General features: G+C 47.5%; 1 protein-coding gene across 1 annotated transcript; it reads right to left on the reverse strand.

Annotated features, from left to right (window-relative positions):
• Nucleotides 1–787: 787 nt before the first annotated feature.
• LOC128098889 (solute carrier family 40 protein member 1-like) lies at nucleotides 788–11,580 on the reverse strand. Its single transcript, XM_052720399.1, has 3 exons — nucleotides 8,990–11,580; nucleotides 6,550–7,260; nucleotides 788–1,544 (listed from the first exon to the last, which is right to left on the reverse strand). Exons 1-3 carry the CDS (start codon nucleotides 9,171–9,173, stop codon nucleotides 1,267–1,269), a joined length of 1,173 nt encoding a protein of 390 aa, XP_052576359.1. The 5' UTR covers nucleotides 9,174–11,580; the 3' UTR covers nucleotides 788–1,266.
• Nucleotides 11,581–13,420: the final 1,840 nt, after the last annotated feature.

Below are 13,420 nucleotides of genomic sequence, written 5' to 3' on the forward strand. Positions count from 1 at the left end.
CAAATAATAGCTGTTTCTAATCACAAAGAACAAATGAATTTGATTGGTTGTACATTTGACATAGACCAACCACGTAAGGAAAGTCCTTAATCCCTGAATTTTGTTTGGTGGAGAACTGTAACTATAACTCGGCATAGAAGGTTGTGGGTTTGTGCTTAAATACTGTCTGAAATGAACGTTTGGGGACGCGGTTAGCTCCCGGGTCTGTGCTATCGCCCCTGACCATTCAGTTTCTTTCCCTTTTCCTCATTTTCCTGCTGCCCAATTCAATAAAAATCTTGCTTTGTGTGGGCTGTGGTGCCTGCTTAGGTGATTTCAGATTCTCGGACCCTAACAAGACCACACACTCTCTGGCTTGGCCCAAGGTCTGTAAGCCAGGCGAAGATTGGTTTGTCTTCAGCAAATAGCGTCACTTCATGAGGACACTGAACACCAGCCAACAGGAACAGCAAACTCTTACCAAACAGCCAAGACCAAACATCACTGACTGTGTGCCATGTCTGGCTAGAACGTGGGACAGAATATTCTGATTGATTTTAGCTTTCAAAGAATAATAAAATATGAAAACCTTGAGCCACCCCTCACTCCCCACCTCCCCAACACCCCCCACCCCCCCAACACCCCCAGCCCCAAAGCAGGACTCAAGTAGCCTCATATGACTCTGAGCTCATGTGTGGCTGAGGATGCCCTTTAATATCTGATCCTTCTACCTCTACTTCCCAAGAACTGGGATTGCAGGCATATGCCACCACACTCAATCTTTATTTAATTTTTATTGAGATAGGGTCACTCTACATACCTCTGACTGTTGTGGAACTCACAGAGATCCCCCTGCCTCTGCCTCCTTCAAGGCATGTGCCACCACACTCAGCCACACCAACTTTTAAGTGGTGCTGGGGATTGAACCCAGGGTTCCATGTAATGCTAGGCAAGCACTCTGCCAACTGAACTACATCCCCAGCCCTGATACGGGATTTTTTCTTATATTGGCGGAACTAAAAGCAATTCCTTGAAGGAGCTGAGAGGAAGATCTTCCTGAATTCCGCTAATGGGCGCCCTTCAGGTTGTCCCCCTTGACCCTCAGGATAGTACCAGGAAAGGAGCCAGAAGCAGGGGATGCTGTTGGCAGGAAGTGACACGTTTGCTCTCAGCTGGAACCAAGATGCAAGAGGTGCACAAAACAGCTGGAACACTGGGTGGGAGATGTGCCCACGGCTGCCCAGACCACTAAGGAGTGCCGCCTACCTCTCACATGGGGGGCGTCCACTAGCCCTTCTCGGATGTCTTGATCACGTGGGCCTTCTTAGTCTTATTCTTTCTTGCATAAAAGAAATAGAGCATGTGCCCAGTGGTCACAAAGAGCATGGAGAGGAAAACCAGCATGCCAAACTGCTGCGGCCTCGGGGCCAGCATGACCAGGACGAAGTGAATGAGGTCCATGAGGTAGTTCAGAGAACACTGCACACCATTCACAGCCCCTCGCTCCGCTTCTGGAATGTTCTCCTGGAGAAGCTGAGTCACAGTGAGGTCGAAGGACCAGAGGCCTACAGGGCGGTCACACAGGGAGAGAATAAACGTGAAGAGATGTCAGAGGACCTCAGTAAGATTGTGGCTTGGTGCACTCCGTAAATGGGGCGTTCAGCTGCTCAGTTTCCTTATCTGTGGGATGGAGTTATTTCAAACAATACCCACTGGAGGGTTCCATGAGATCGTAAAGTGTGGCATACTGCCTGCCTTTTGTGCTTGGAAGGTGCTGTCAGAGTCCGGGGTGTTTTTGTTATTAGTTACAGGTGGTGGTGTTTTCAAACAGGGTTTCACCGTGTAGCCAGAAGGGCCTCAAACTCACAAGCCTGCCTCAGCCTCCCGAGTGCTAGACTTAATAGGCCTGAAGCACAGGGCCCACCTTCAAAATATTTGTTTACCCATGCCAGGACACAGGTACTGCCATGCCTAATCTGCAATTATTTTTCAAAGAATAAAATGGCTTTTATACAAAAGTTTCCTTTTGGTTTACTAACTAACACTATCAGATGCACGTCTTGGATGCATTGCAAGACCTATACACCAGAGAGAGCAGTGTTTCCTGTTCTCCCCTGAGGTAGAAGGCCGGGCTTCTCTCTTCCCCAATCTTAACCCTATAAGGAGATTCTCTCTCTCTCTCTCTCTCTCTCTCTCTCTCTCTCTCTCTCTCTCTCTCTCTCTCACACACACACACACACACACACACACACACACACACACACACACACACACATCTCCCCGAGACAGGGTTTCCCTGTGTAACATCCCTGGCTGTCCTGGAACTAGCTCTATAGACCCGGCTAGCCTCTAACTCACAGAGATCGCCCTGCCTCCACCTCCTAAATTCTGGGACTGAAGGCGTGCACCACCACCGCCCAGGAAGAGATTTTAATATGCTTCAGAGGCAACCTGGGGACCCGATGTTCAGTCATCAAATGGAGTCAGAGCCGCCAGCTGTGTGTGCTGTGCTGCTGCTGTCCCTGAACGGCCACAGCTCTGCTAGGGGTTCTGGTCCCTTCCCCCTTGGAGATCAATCAACACCCAGCTTCTGCCAGCCTGGTGGGTTTCCCAGACAGCTACCTACCTTCTGGATTCTTCCCCAACACTCAGCACTGACTCTGCAGAGGCTTCCTATTTGCCTCTATTCCAACTGCCAGACTTAGCTCTGGACTCAAAAATTATATGGGAATAATGTCACATGCTTTCTGTTGTCTACCTCTGCAGACCTTTGCTCATGCGGGTGTTCCCAGGCTGGGTGCCCTAGTCACGTTGCTATGGCACCCACCACAGGCTCTAGTGTTCTTCCCATCCCTTTGGGCTGTCCTGATCACACCACATGGCCTGTAGGACCCTCCCAGCTTGCTGGGCAAGGACATCACCCCGTGCTGGACTACGGCCCAGAGCTCCATTCCCCTGCCCTGGCCCTCAGCCAGAAATGCTCGCAAGTATAGAAAGGATTTGTAAGATGCTACAGCAGTACAATGTGAAGTGTGGGCTTATTATACACTGAGAATTAGTTCTAAATTAAGGGCATAAAGAGTTACAGTTCTTAGATTTTAAAAAAGGAAGCCACTTATGCTGGTTCCCCCCCCCTTTTTTTCTCTTTCTTTCTTTCTTTTTTCTTTCTTTCTTTCTTTTTACTTTCTTTTCTTTCTTTCTTTTTTTTGTCAACTTGACATAAGCTGGAGTTATCTGGGAAAAGGGAGCCTCAATTGAGGAACTGCCTCCATCAGATTGGCTTTTAAATCTGTGGGGTAATTTCCTGGCGGATGTGGAGGGCCTTGTTAGGCAGGTGTTCCTGAGTTATGTAAGGCAAAGTGAGCAGGTAGGTCACAAGAGCAAGCCAGTGAGCAGTGTCCCTCCATGTTCTCTGCTCCAGTTCCTGCATCCGGGTCCCCGCATCCGGGTCCCCGCATCCAGGTTCCCGCATCCGGGTCCCGCATCCGAGTTCCCGCATCCAGGTCCCCGCATCCGGGTCCCGCATCCGGGTTCCCGCCTTGACTCCCTGCCTTGGCTTCCTTCAGTGATGGGCTGTGAGCTGTAAGGTGAAATGAACCCTTTCCCCATCTAAGCTGTTTTTGGTCATGGTCTTTACTGCAGCAATAGAAATCGAGCTAACATACCACTGCGAAGAAATGTACTGAATCTGGCTACATGAACAGTTTTGTAAGTTGACTTCTTTTGGAGTGGAAACATTTATGAAATAAATGCCTAAGACAGGCCCTGTGGTGCTCCCAGCAAGGGAACCACTCATCCTTGCTACCAGGTTTGACCATAGTGACCACACTAACAGAGGCCTATATATCTTTTGGACAGTGGTTTTTTAATTCTACAGTTCCAATACCACCCCACCCATCAACACCAAGGTTATCTGCAACCCTAACAGCAATAAATGTAAATGGTACTTCATGGTATTGGGTGGGCAGGAGTCAGGAAGCCTCGACATCATCACACAGCCCTGTGGTTCTCATGTCTTGCTGCCCACCTCACACTCCACCCTCATATCACAGCACTCAGGAAAACACTAACATCAGCTAAAATTCAGTCATGACAGTGGCGACCAAGACGAGAGTTAACTGACAGTTAACCATAGTTTTGAAAATGCTGTGCTGGCCACATTGCCTACAGGAGCTACCTCAAGACCTCCCTGATGGGGAAGCACCATTGTCACTGTCCCACCTACACATCAGCAAACAGTAACTAAGGGGCCTTGCTAATGTCACCGGACAACCAGGTCTAGGAACACCACCCACTGAGAGTCAAGACAGCTCCGGAATCCTCATCTGAGATACAGTGAGAGAGATGTCCTTGCCTCAGAGAGAGGGACAGGGAGAGAGGGAGAGAGAGAGAGGGAGAGAGAGAGAGAGAGAGAGAGAGAGAGAGAGAGAGAGAGAGAGAGAGAGAGAGAGAAGAGAAGAGAAGAGAAGAGAAGAGGAGAGGAGAGGAGAGGAGAGAAGCGAAGAGAAGAGGAGAGGAGAGAGGAAAGGGGGCGGGGAGTCAAGCTCTGGAGTACTGAACACATTCCCAGATGGCAGGTGCTGCTTTCATACTTTCCAGATGCATGTGAGCATTTCCTCTTCATCAGTTAAACCCATTCATCCCTGGTGCACAGGAGTTGTTGGGAATATATATATTTCCATTTCCAACTACATACTTATCACAATGTATTATGAATTACATAAGTCTTTCCTGGCCAGTCTTATCTCAGTCTGTGTGATGAATGGGTAGAAATGGAAGTTAAATCAGGTACCTCACTCAAAATACTTGAGGGTCAGATAGTCTCTGGATGGAAGAACTGGTTTATTGTTGTTATTGTTTTAGACAGGGTCTCTGTGTAACCCCAACTCTCCTGGATCTCACTATGTAGAGCAGGCTGACATTGAACTCACAGAAATCTGCCTGTCTTTGCCATGCAAGTGCTGGGGTTAAAGGTGTGCACCACTGCACCTGGCAAGAGCTGATTTCTTTTTTTCTTTTCTTTCCTTTTTTTTTTGGTTTTTCGAGACAGGGTTTCTCTGTGTAACTTTGTGCCTTTTCTGGAACTCGCTTTGTAGACCAGGGTGGCCTCGAACTCACAGAGATCCACCTGCCTCTGCCTCCTGAGTGCTGGGATTAAAGGTGCGCGCTACCACCGCCCGGGAAGAGCTGATTTCTAAATCAGTTGTTTAGAAGCAGAAGCATACTTTCCTTCTCCTGCGTATATATTATATCAAAGGAATAAGGTTCCAAAGCTAGCCCATTTATAGCCTCTTGAAGCAACCTGCAAAACTCATTTCTTCTCTTTCAATGTTCCCAAGCTGTATTAGAGCAAGGGTTCCTGGAATCGGAGACAGATGTCAGCAGCAAACATCCCAGCCCTCTGGTCCTACCAAACCAAGGCCCTAGAGATGATGTGATGATCTGAGGCCCGAGAGGGCAGAGACTTTGCTTTTAGTTCAGCCATTGAAAAAACGTGGTACCCAGGGAGGTCTGTGCAAAGGAACAGGGAGCTTGGTTTGGATTCACATCTCCCACTCACTGGCATACGTCCTGTCCCTCTAGTTTCTGACCTGACAGGGACTGGTCTGGGCTTTGAACACGATGACTCTAAATTTGGGAACCTTTGAATTTGTCAAAGAAATGAAGCTGCCTGCTTGGAAAGCCATCCTCAGGAACCCATGGCCCAGACTCTTTCCAGCTAGGAAGCTGTAGGTCTAATCACGAGAGCCAGGGTGTTGCTCATTGGTTTCTGTCACCATCATCGCTCTAGGATGACATTTTCGGGTTGTCAGGCATCAAAGGGCCAACGTTTAGTTGTTTTCATTTTAAGAAACACCCTAACGAAAACAGGTGTGTTCTCAGGGTGAGGTATGAGTGGCATGGCGTGACGACAAAGTACAGCTAACAACTGTGTAGGGACGGGAAGGTTGTCCATTCCTGAGTAGCTCTGCTCCCATTTCCCCAAGAAGTGACCACCTCTCCTCCTACCTCGTCCCTGTTCTACACAGAAGGGGTTCAGTGAAAGCACAGCTTTCCCACAGATACTGTCTGCAGCATGCCCATGCCCGACTCCCAGGACGTAACTGCAGCATTTCCACGTCCCCAAATCTTTAAACTCATCTTCACCCCACTGTCCACTGTCTGGAGCAGCCATCCCTCTTCATGACATGTGTCTAGCTTGTCCTTGGGAGATCTTTGGCTGTGCCTTCCTAGAGGAAGCTTTCCCTAGCCCCTGAGATACAACCTGAATCTCCCTCTTTGTTCTCAAGCTGCCTGTCTTCCTCTATTTTGATCCCTTGGCTACCCTATTTGTTACTGTTCACTTACTGCCTCCCGCTCAGGCTATCACACCATGGGACTAAGGCTTTTGTCCGATCAAGTCACTCTTGCATTCCCACCCTCCAGGGCAGTTCTTGACACATAACAAGTTTTTGATGAATGATGCTGAAGATATATACAGTGGCTTAATGGGGAGACTAATGTTCCTAAGATTACTTATCAATACCACAGGCTCTAGAACCCCACATCCCCATGTGACCCAGTGCTCACCAATTCTTGCCAGGATCACACCTGAGAAGAGCAAGCTGATAGAGATGCAAGAGTCAGGCTGCTCAGGGTCCTGCTGGCCATCAAACAAGACTGTACTATTGGTCCAGTGGATAGGAGAGTGGTCAGGGAAGATGGGTTGATTTAGATTTCTTTCAAAGGTGTAAACATGTGCCTGGCCATCTTTTAGCATCTCATGATTTGAAGAGGAATTCTTGCTTAATGGGAGGGAGAAGGTAGCCATATCAAAAGGACTTCCAGGAGCAAAGACAGAAAACACACAGAGTGTTAGGCTACCTAAATGGAGGCAACTGGAAATGATCCCTGTGGTGACCAAGCCATAATGATTCCGGAACTGGGTAAAGAGAATTGTTCCCATGAGGCCAGACACAGCTGGAAGGGCTGTGAGGATGCTGAGGAGGGAGCCTCCAATGCCCTGGGTGTAGGCATAGCATGTGGTAATGCAGTCAACGCCCAGAACTGTCATGTAGAGGAAAGTCAAACCTAAGCCAGCCAGGAAGACAGTCTGTCCGCAGTACATTTCCCATCCCTCCCGGCATGTGTGGAGCAGCCTACGGGTGTCTTGCAGGCAGTGAAGAAGCCCTTTGGTTGTGGCTGGTTGTTCTTCAAGGCTAGAATTGTGGTCCTTCGGTTTTTCCAGAGTTCTAGATGTGTTGATGAATCTATTCGTGGTTTCCAAAAACTCCGTTTCACCTAAAATAAAATTCAGATAAGCTTAAACTCAATACACAACAATCTCCCTTAGTCGTCCATCCCAGACTCCTCTGCTTCCACGTTGGACAGTTCCTGTGCATACCCCCAGCTTCCCTTCCTCAGGCACCTGGGACTTGCTGCAGGTGCTGGAATGTGATTAGTATTCTGTAAGTTCTCTAGAGAACAAATCTCACCAATGAGTGACAGAAGTTGCTGGACCAACACTCCCATCTTCTTGGCCTTTAGTGGGACAGTCCTGAGGTACATCCTACACGGCATCTCTGTATGAGCTTTTCTCCCTGCCCTTTCCTGTTCCACTTCCCTTCCCTCTCCCTCCTTCCTGGGTCACATTCTAAACAGAGTACTTTCACCCTGGAGTCTTGTCTCAAGATGTGCTCAGGAGAGAATGAAACCAAGACACAGAGGGCAGGCATGGGAAGTGAAGGGCTGCTTCAGGGAGTGGGAAGACAAACTGTCACACGCTGGAAGTGTGCGGATGAGCTCCTAGAAGTTGTTGTGAGTGCTTACTTGGTTACTCTTTCTAAAGAGGTAGATACTTGAGGAGGTAGATCAGAAATATACAACTATTTTAGAGGTATTCAGCACAATGAAGTCAAGTCCTATAGAGGTCTAGAGGAGTCACGTAGGGCTCTGAAGGAAGGAGAGGGCTGGGGGAACAAATAACAGGACAAGAGGTGGGAGCTTTCCATTATACAAAAGAACTTACTGCCAGGTAACTAGAAACAAAGATGCTAATAAACCAACAACAATGGAAACACAGCTAACACTGACTTCAGTCTTACTGTGTGGGAGGGGATAAAACTAGGCTTTGCATAGACTACCCTACTTAATCCTCACAGTGTCCTGGTGAAATTAGTTCTGTGGTTGTTCTTACTTTGCAGAGAGGCAGAGAATATGAAATGAAGTAACCATGAAAGCTCAGACAGGCAGCTCAGAGGAGATGGGAAGGACGCACCCCATCTATTGATCTACCACTTCTGTATCTACCCACCTATCCATTCATCATCTAAATATCACCTCTACATATTTATCTCTCCAAATGCATGCATTTCATTCATGAATCTGATTTAGTGGTCTTTATCTAAAAAATAACTTGAGAAAAATGAGTGCTAATCATAAACCCCTAAAGAGAACTGAGTCAACCAGGCAGATGGGTGACTTTGTCATAGGTGAAGATGGCTCTTACTTGAGGAGAGTGAGGTCATATCTACTGACATGCCTCTGCCCCTGTTCATCCCCACATACTTAGAAATTTCTGATTTTAAACAAACACTGCAGGAATACACTATATTATCTTGATCAAAGGGTAGCCCATACTCCTTGACATATTTGCATCTCTTAAGTTTAGGAGCATTGGGAAAGGTGTTCATCAGCAAGATGGAAAGGAGTAATTTGTCTCCCAAGATGCTGGGACAGGCTGTGCAGGTTGTATCCTGCATTCCCACAGGGGTGCAACTTGTACTGGACCTTCTTTCAGTGGAGTCCCTGAAGTTAAACACAATCCAGTTAACTGTACAAAGTAACCCTGCCTGCCCCACCAATGTGGTTAAGTCATATGAACTTCATGACCATTGGCACAGCTGCAGCCCTCTCGTTTATTACTGTTCTTAGGTACAACTGCAAACAAAATATTAAGATTGTGGTTAGACACATGGTCTGGAAAGAAGAAATGAAACACTAACATGAGCTCCCTCTGAGTTCGCCTTACCTTGGATGTGCACAGCTTCCTGCTGCCTCTCTAGGAAGCACTGTGCTGTGTGCCGCTGGGGTTTCACAGCCAACTGGGGAACTAGTTGATAAACCCTGGACAGAAATAGAAACTCTACAAGAAGTGAAACCAAGTTCCATCCAAGAATGAAACCACAACCAATCACATGAGATGCCCACGTCATCACCTGGCCCACGGACAGGGGCGCGAATATACTGATGACTGGTCCAGCCACGGCACTGTTGCATTCATCCCTGCAAGGGAGAGGAGGAGACACTGAGACTCGGTGGATGGATGCCTCCTTCCTCCTGCTGAACTTGACACTGCGTATTCGCTGGGCTCAACAGCCAACCCAGGGTCAATGCCGGCAGGTTGTCTGCAGATTAGCGATGGCCTTTTCAACCTGGAAAACAACTGCAAGACCAGCTGCAGTGGGATGTGAGCAGATTAGTAAACTGACTAGGTTACCCATGGTCTTGACTATGCTAATCGTAGTAATGGCCACTAATTAATAACCAGCACGGTGGTGGGGGAAGGGAGGTAACGGGAGGGTAGAGGAGAATGGCTTGAATTCTTACGTTGTGCCAGGCATACAGTCCCAAACCTTATACCTACATTCATCTCTGTGAGTCCCCACAGTTCTAAGAAGGCAATGGGACTTCCATTTTACAAGTTACGAAACTGAGGCACACAGAGGGGAAACTTTTATCGGGATTGCAGAGAAAGAACATTATGGAGCCGAGACTCAAAATCCAGCCAGTCTGACTCCAAAGCTCATGGATTCTACCACCACTGAAGAAAATATTCACAAGTTCATCTTCAAACTTGTAATAAACTTGAGTCCAAGTCTGCTTTACCTTGAAGTCTTTTAAAATGAATGCACAGAGAACAGGAAGGTTTTCCTGACACCAAGACCGAGGACGCACTGAACTATCACCTGGCTTTTATTCACACGGCTCTTATTCTGGGTGATGTTACGGAAGCCACAGTACATCCAAGTGAGTGCAGTTTAAAAGAAAACATGATGATAAGGGCTTTGACTCTTCAAGGAGTGTATTTTAGACTCCTTAATAGTGCCCTTTATCTTGGCCATCAACACTCAGGCACTACAACTGCTCAAGTATAGGGTATCGTGAGATCTTCAGCTCTAAGTGGGCAATTAGAACACGCTGCAATGAGAACTGTGCATGCTTTCTAAATGGGAGGACAAGACAAGATGTCAGGCTGCTCCTTCCCACTCCTTTACTAGAAAACGAATTCCGGCTTCCACTATCAGCAGTAATCAATGCTCCCACTTGGGATAATTTGGGGGTGGGCAGAAGGTTATTACTGATGTGAATTTAGAAATCTTTTCATTCACTTACTGTCTAGGTCTAAAATGGCTCCAGACCATCTGTAAATGAGAAGCTGCCCTCCTGACCCACCATCTACCTGTGCGTTAGGTGAGAACAGTGATGGTCATTTCTTGGGTATTCCTTCTGTGCAGATTTGTGCTAAGCACTTACAAAACCCTGATTTCATGAACTCCTTCCTTCCCCAAAGTGAGCTCAGAGAGAATGAATGTGTATGTGAACATGCATGCATGTAAGTGTGTGTGTGTGTGTGTGTGTGTGTGTGTGTGTGTGTGTGTGTGTGTGTGTGTGTATTTGCCCCATGCTGCAGATGAGGAAAGTCGAGTTCAGAGAGGTTAAGTAACTTGCCCCAGGACACGCAGCAGGTAAGAGAGATAGCGGGTTTCAGCTGAAGTCAATCCCAGCTCTGGTTGGTTCCAAATTCCTGTCTTCTATAGGCTATGATATGGCCTCTCCTGGAGCCCTGAATGGCTCGCCACTCTACTTCTCTGCCCATCGGAGGACTGGTGAGGGTGGCACTGCTCACCAGCCAGCTGGCCTCTGTTGTCCCCCATGAGACTCACAATCCAGTCCCTCTGAATGGTGATAGTAAGTGCAGTGCCAGCCAGGTTTGCCACAGCCGCTAGGGTAGTCACCACAGCATAGCAGACCACCTACCAGAGGAGGGAAGAAGAGGCCAAGAATAGACCTTCCGGCCCAGGGTGGAACACGGTCATTTGTCTGACAGCCAGAGGAGCACAGAAATGAACCCTTTGAGAGGAAATGAAACCTTTGAGAGGAAAAGGCTCTATGTTAAGTCTAAGTCAAGTGCACGTTCTTCCTCTCACCCGTCAGCACCAGATGCGATGCTAATTTGTACCTTGCAGACAGACGCTGCGGCTCTACTGCCACGCTCGCTGTGGGGTTTGGGCTCCAACTCAGAAACTAGGGGCCACGAGGGCACCGATGAAAGGGCACAGTGAGGCAGCTAGGCAGAGAGCGCCTCCCAACAGACACTTGGGGGTGTTGATGACATGCACTCTCATGAGGCAGGTGTCAGAGGGGAGACACTCACAGTGAGCCAGCCATGCCGGAGTCGCTCCATCTCCCTCTTGTAGGAAAACACCAGCATCAGGACCACACAGCAGGCAGCGACGGAAACATTCTGAATGAAGAGCGAGGCGTGAGCAACTGCAAACGGAAACGCACAGGGCCCGCTACTTACTGGTGGTTTTAAGAGGCAGATCACAGCTACCTAGTCACCACGCAGCGCAGGGCCATTGTGTCTGACCACGTGCTTGTGCCCACCAGGCTCATCATTTCCGTCAGCGGCTCCAGGCTTAGGTAGGACTCAAAAGGCAGGCTCCGCAATCGATCGCCAAAGCCTTTGCAACACAATTAAAAAAACAGAAAAACCAACTGGGCAAAACCAGAGCTGAACTTTGCAAGTGAAGGAAGGTATGCTGGGCAAGAAAGACGACCCAAACAAAAACAAAACAAAACCCACAAACAACAGTCAAAGGCAAAACCAACCAACCAACCAAACAAACAAACAAACAAGACAACAAAACACAAAACCAAGTTCCAGCTAATTTAAATAACTCCAAATTCTATGGCTACCTCGGACTCACCTGGATTTAATCTCTAATGGAGGTTTATCAATTGGGCCTAAGGAGTAATGCTCGGGTCTTAAAGCAATTGACTTTTCTATGATCTGTCTCTCCAAATCTGTTGAGTGTGATAAAAACAGCCTTGCTGACTAGTGATCAAAAGAACTGCACAGTTTAGCAAGGCCTAGGTTTTTACTGGGCAAGGGGGATTTTGTGAACACACTATCACTAAACATTAAAGGAGATCTCAATTTGAGCAAATAAGTCTCCTGATGCTGAGGCTAGGTATCTGGTACAGGGGAGATCTTTTACACATAGCAACTGTCTTGACTGAAAATAAACATGTGTACTGACTGCATAGGTAACCCTAGAATATTAAGAGAAAACATGCTTTCCAGTAATTCAGTACTAAGAACTTGTACATGGTAAGAACTAAAACCCTAAGTCTTGTGGTGGTGACATGTAGTCGGAAGGTTTCTCCAGTCCCGCAGCTGTTCGGACCCAAGTAAACACATAGAGGCTTATATTATTTACAAACTGTGTGGTCTGTGGCAGGCCTCTTGCTAGCTATCTCTTATATCTTAAATTATTCTGTTTTGCCCCGTGTTTCATGGCTTACTGGTCTGCTGGCATGTTGTTCCTTGGACAGCAGGCTGGCGTCTCTTCTGCCTCTGCCTTTCTCCTTCCTGTCTCTCTCTTGGATTTCCTGCCTGGCTATAACCTGACTCACCATAGGCCAGAGCAGCTTCTTTATTAACCAATCACAGCAACACATTCACAGCATACAGAAAGACATCCCACAGCAGTGGCACACGCCTTTAATCCCAGCACTAGGGAGGCAGATGCAGGTGGATCTCTGTGAGTAGCCTGGTCTACAGAGCAAGTTCCAGGACAGTCAGGGCCACATGGAGAAACCCTGTCTAGGAAAAAGAAACAAAACAAGCAAGCAAACATATATATATATAAAACCCCGTTCAAGGACTCAGGTATGTGACAGAGTGCTTGCCCATCATGTGTGATGCTCTGAGCTTGAGCCATAGCACTGCACAATAATCACCAACTAAATCACACTGATGTGTTTAAAATGGAGAAATTGAGATGTGACCCAAAGCTGAACAACTCTTTCCATGGAGTTTTTCAGTTAAGCCCCAATGCTATTTAGCACAGTTTGGTGATTTTATTTCATAGTGTGAAGTCCTGAAGCTGGTGAGGTCATAACCTGTCACATGTCATCTGCATCCCAAAGAAAAGTATTACCTTTATTTCTTGGTTTCCTGTCGATCCAGTCACCAATTAAAACCCCAAATATTAACACAGAGCCGGCCACCACTAAGCCAAACACCACAGTAAGGAGAAGATTGTGTCCATAGAGCTCTATCAGGAACACAGACATAGCAAAGTGCCACATTCCATCTCCCTGCAAGACAGAAAGGCAAAGCTTTAATCACTGAGAACGGTGGAGGAAAAGTAACTCCAGGAAGATAATGTTG

Source organism: Peromyscus californicus, unplaced genomic scaffold (genome assembly GCF_007827085.1).
Source record: "Peromyscus californicus insignis strain IS unplaced genomic scaffold, ASM782708v3 Scaffold_6__1_contigs__length_162567912, whole genome shotgun sequence".
NCBI lineage: Eukaryota > Metazoa > Chordata > Mammalia > Rodentia > Cricetidae > Peromyscus > Peromyscus californicus.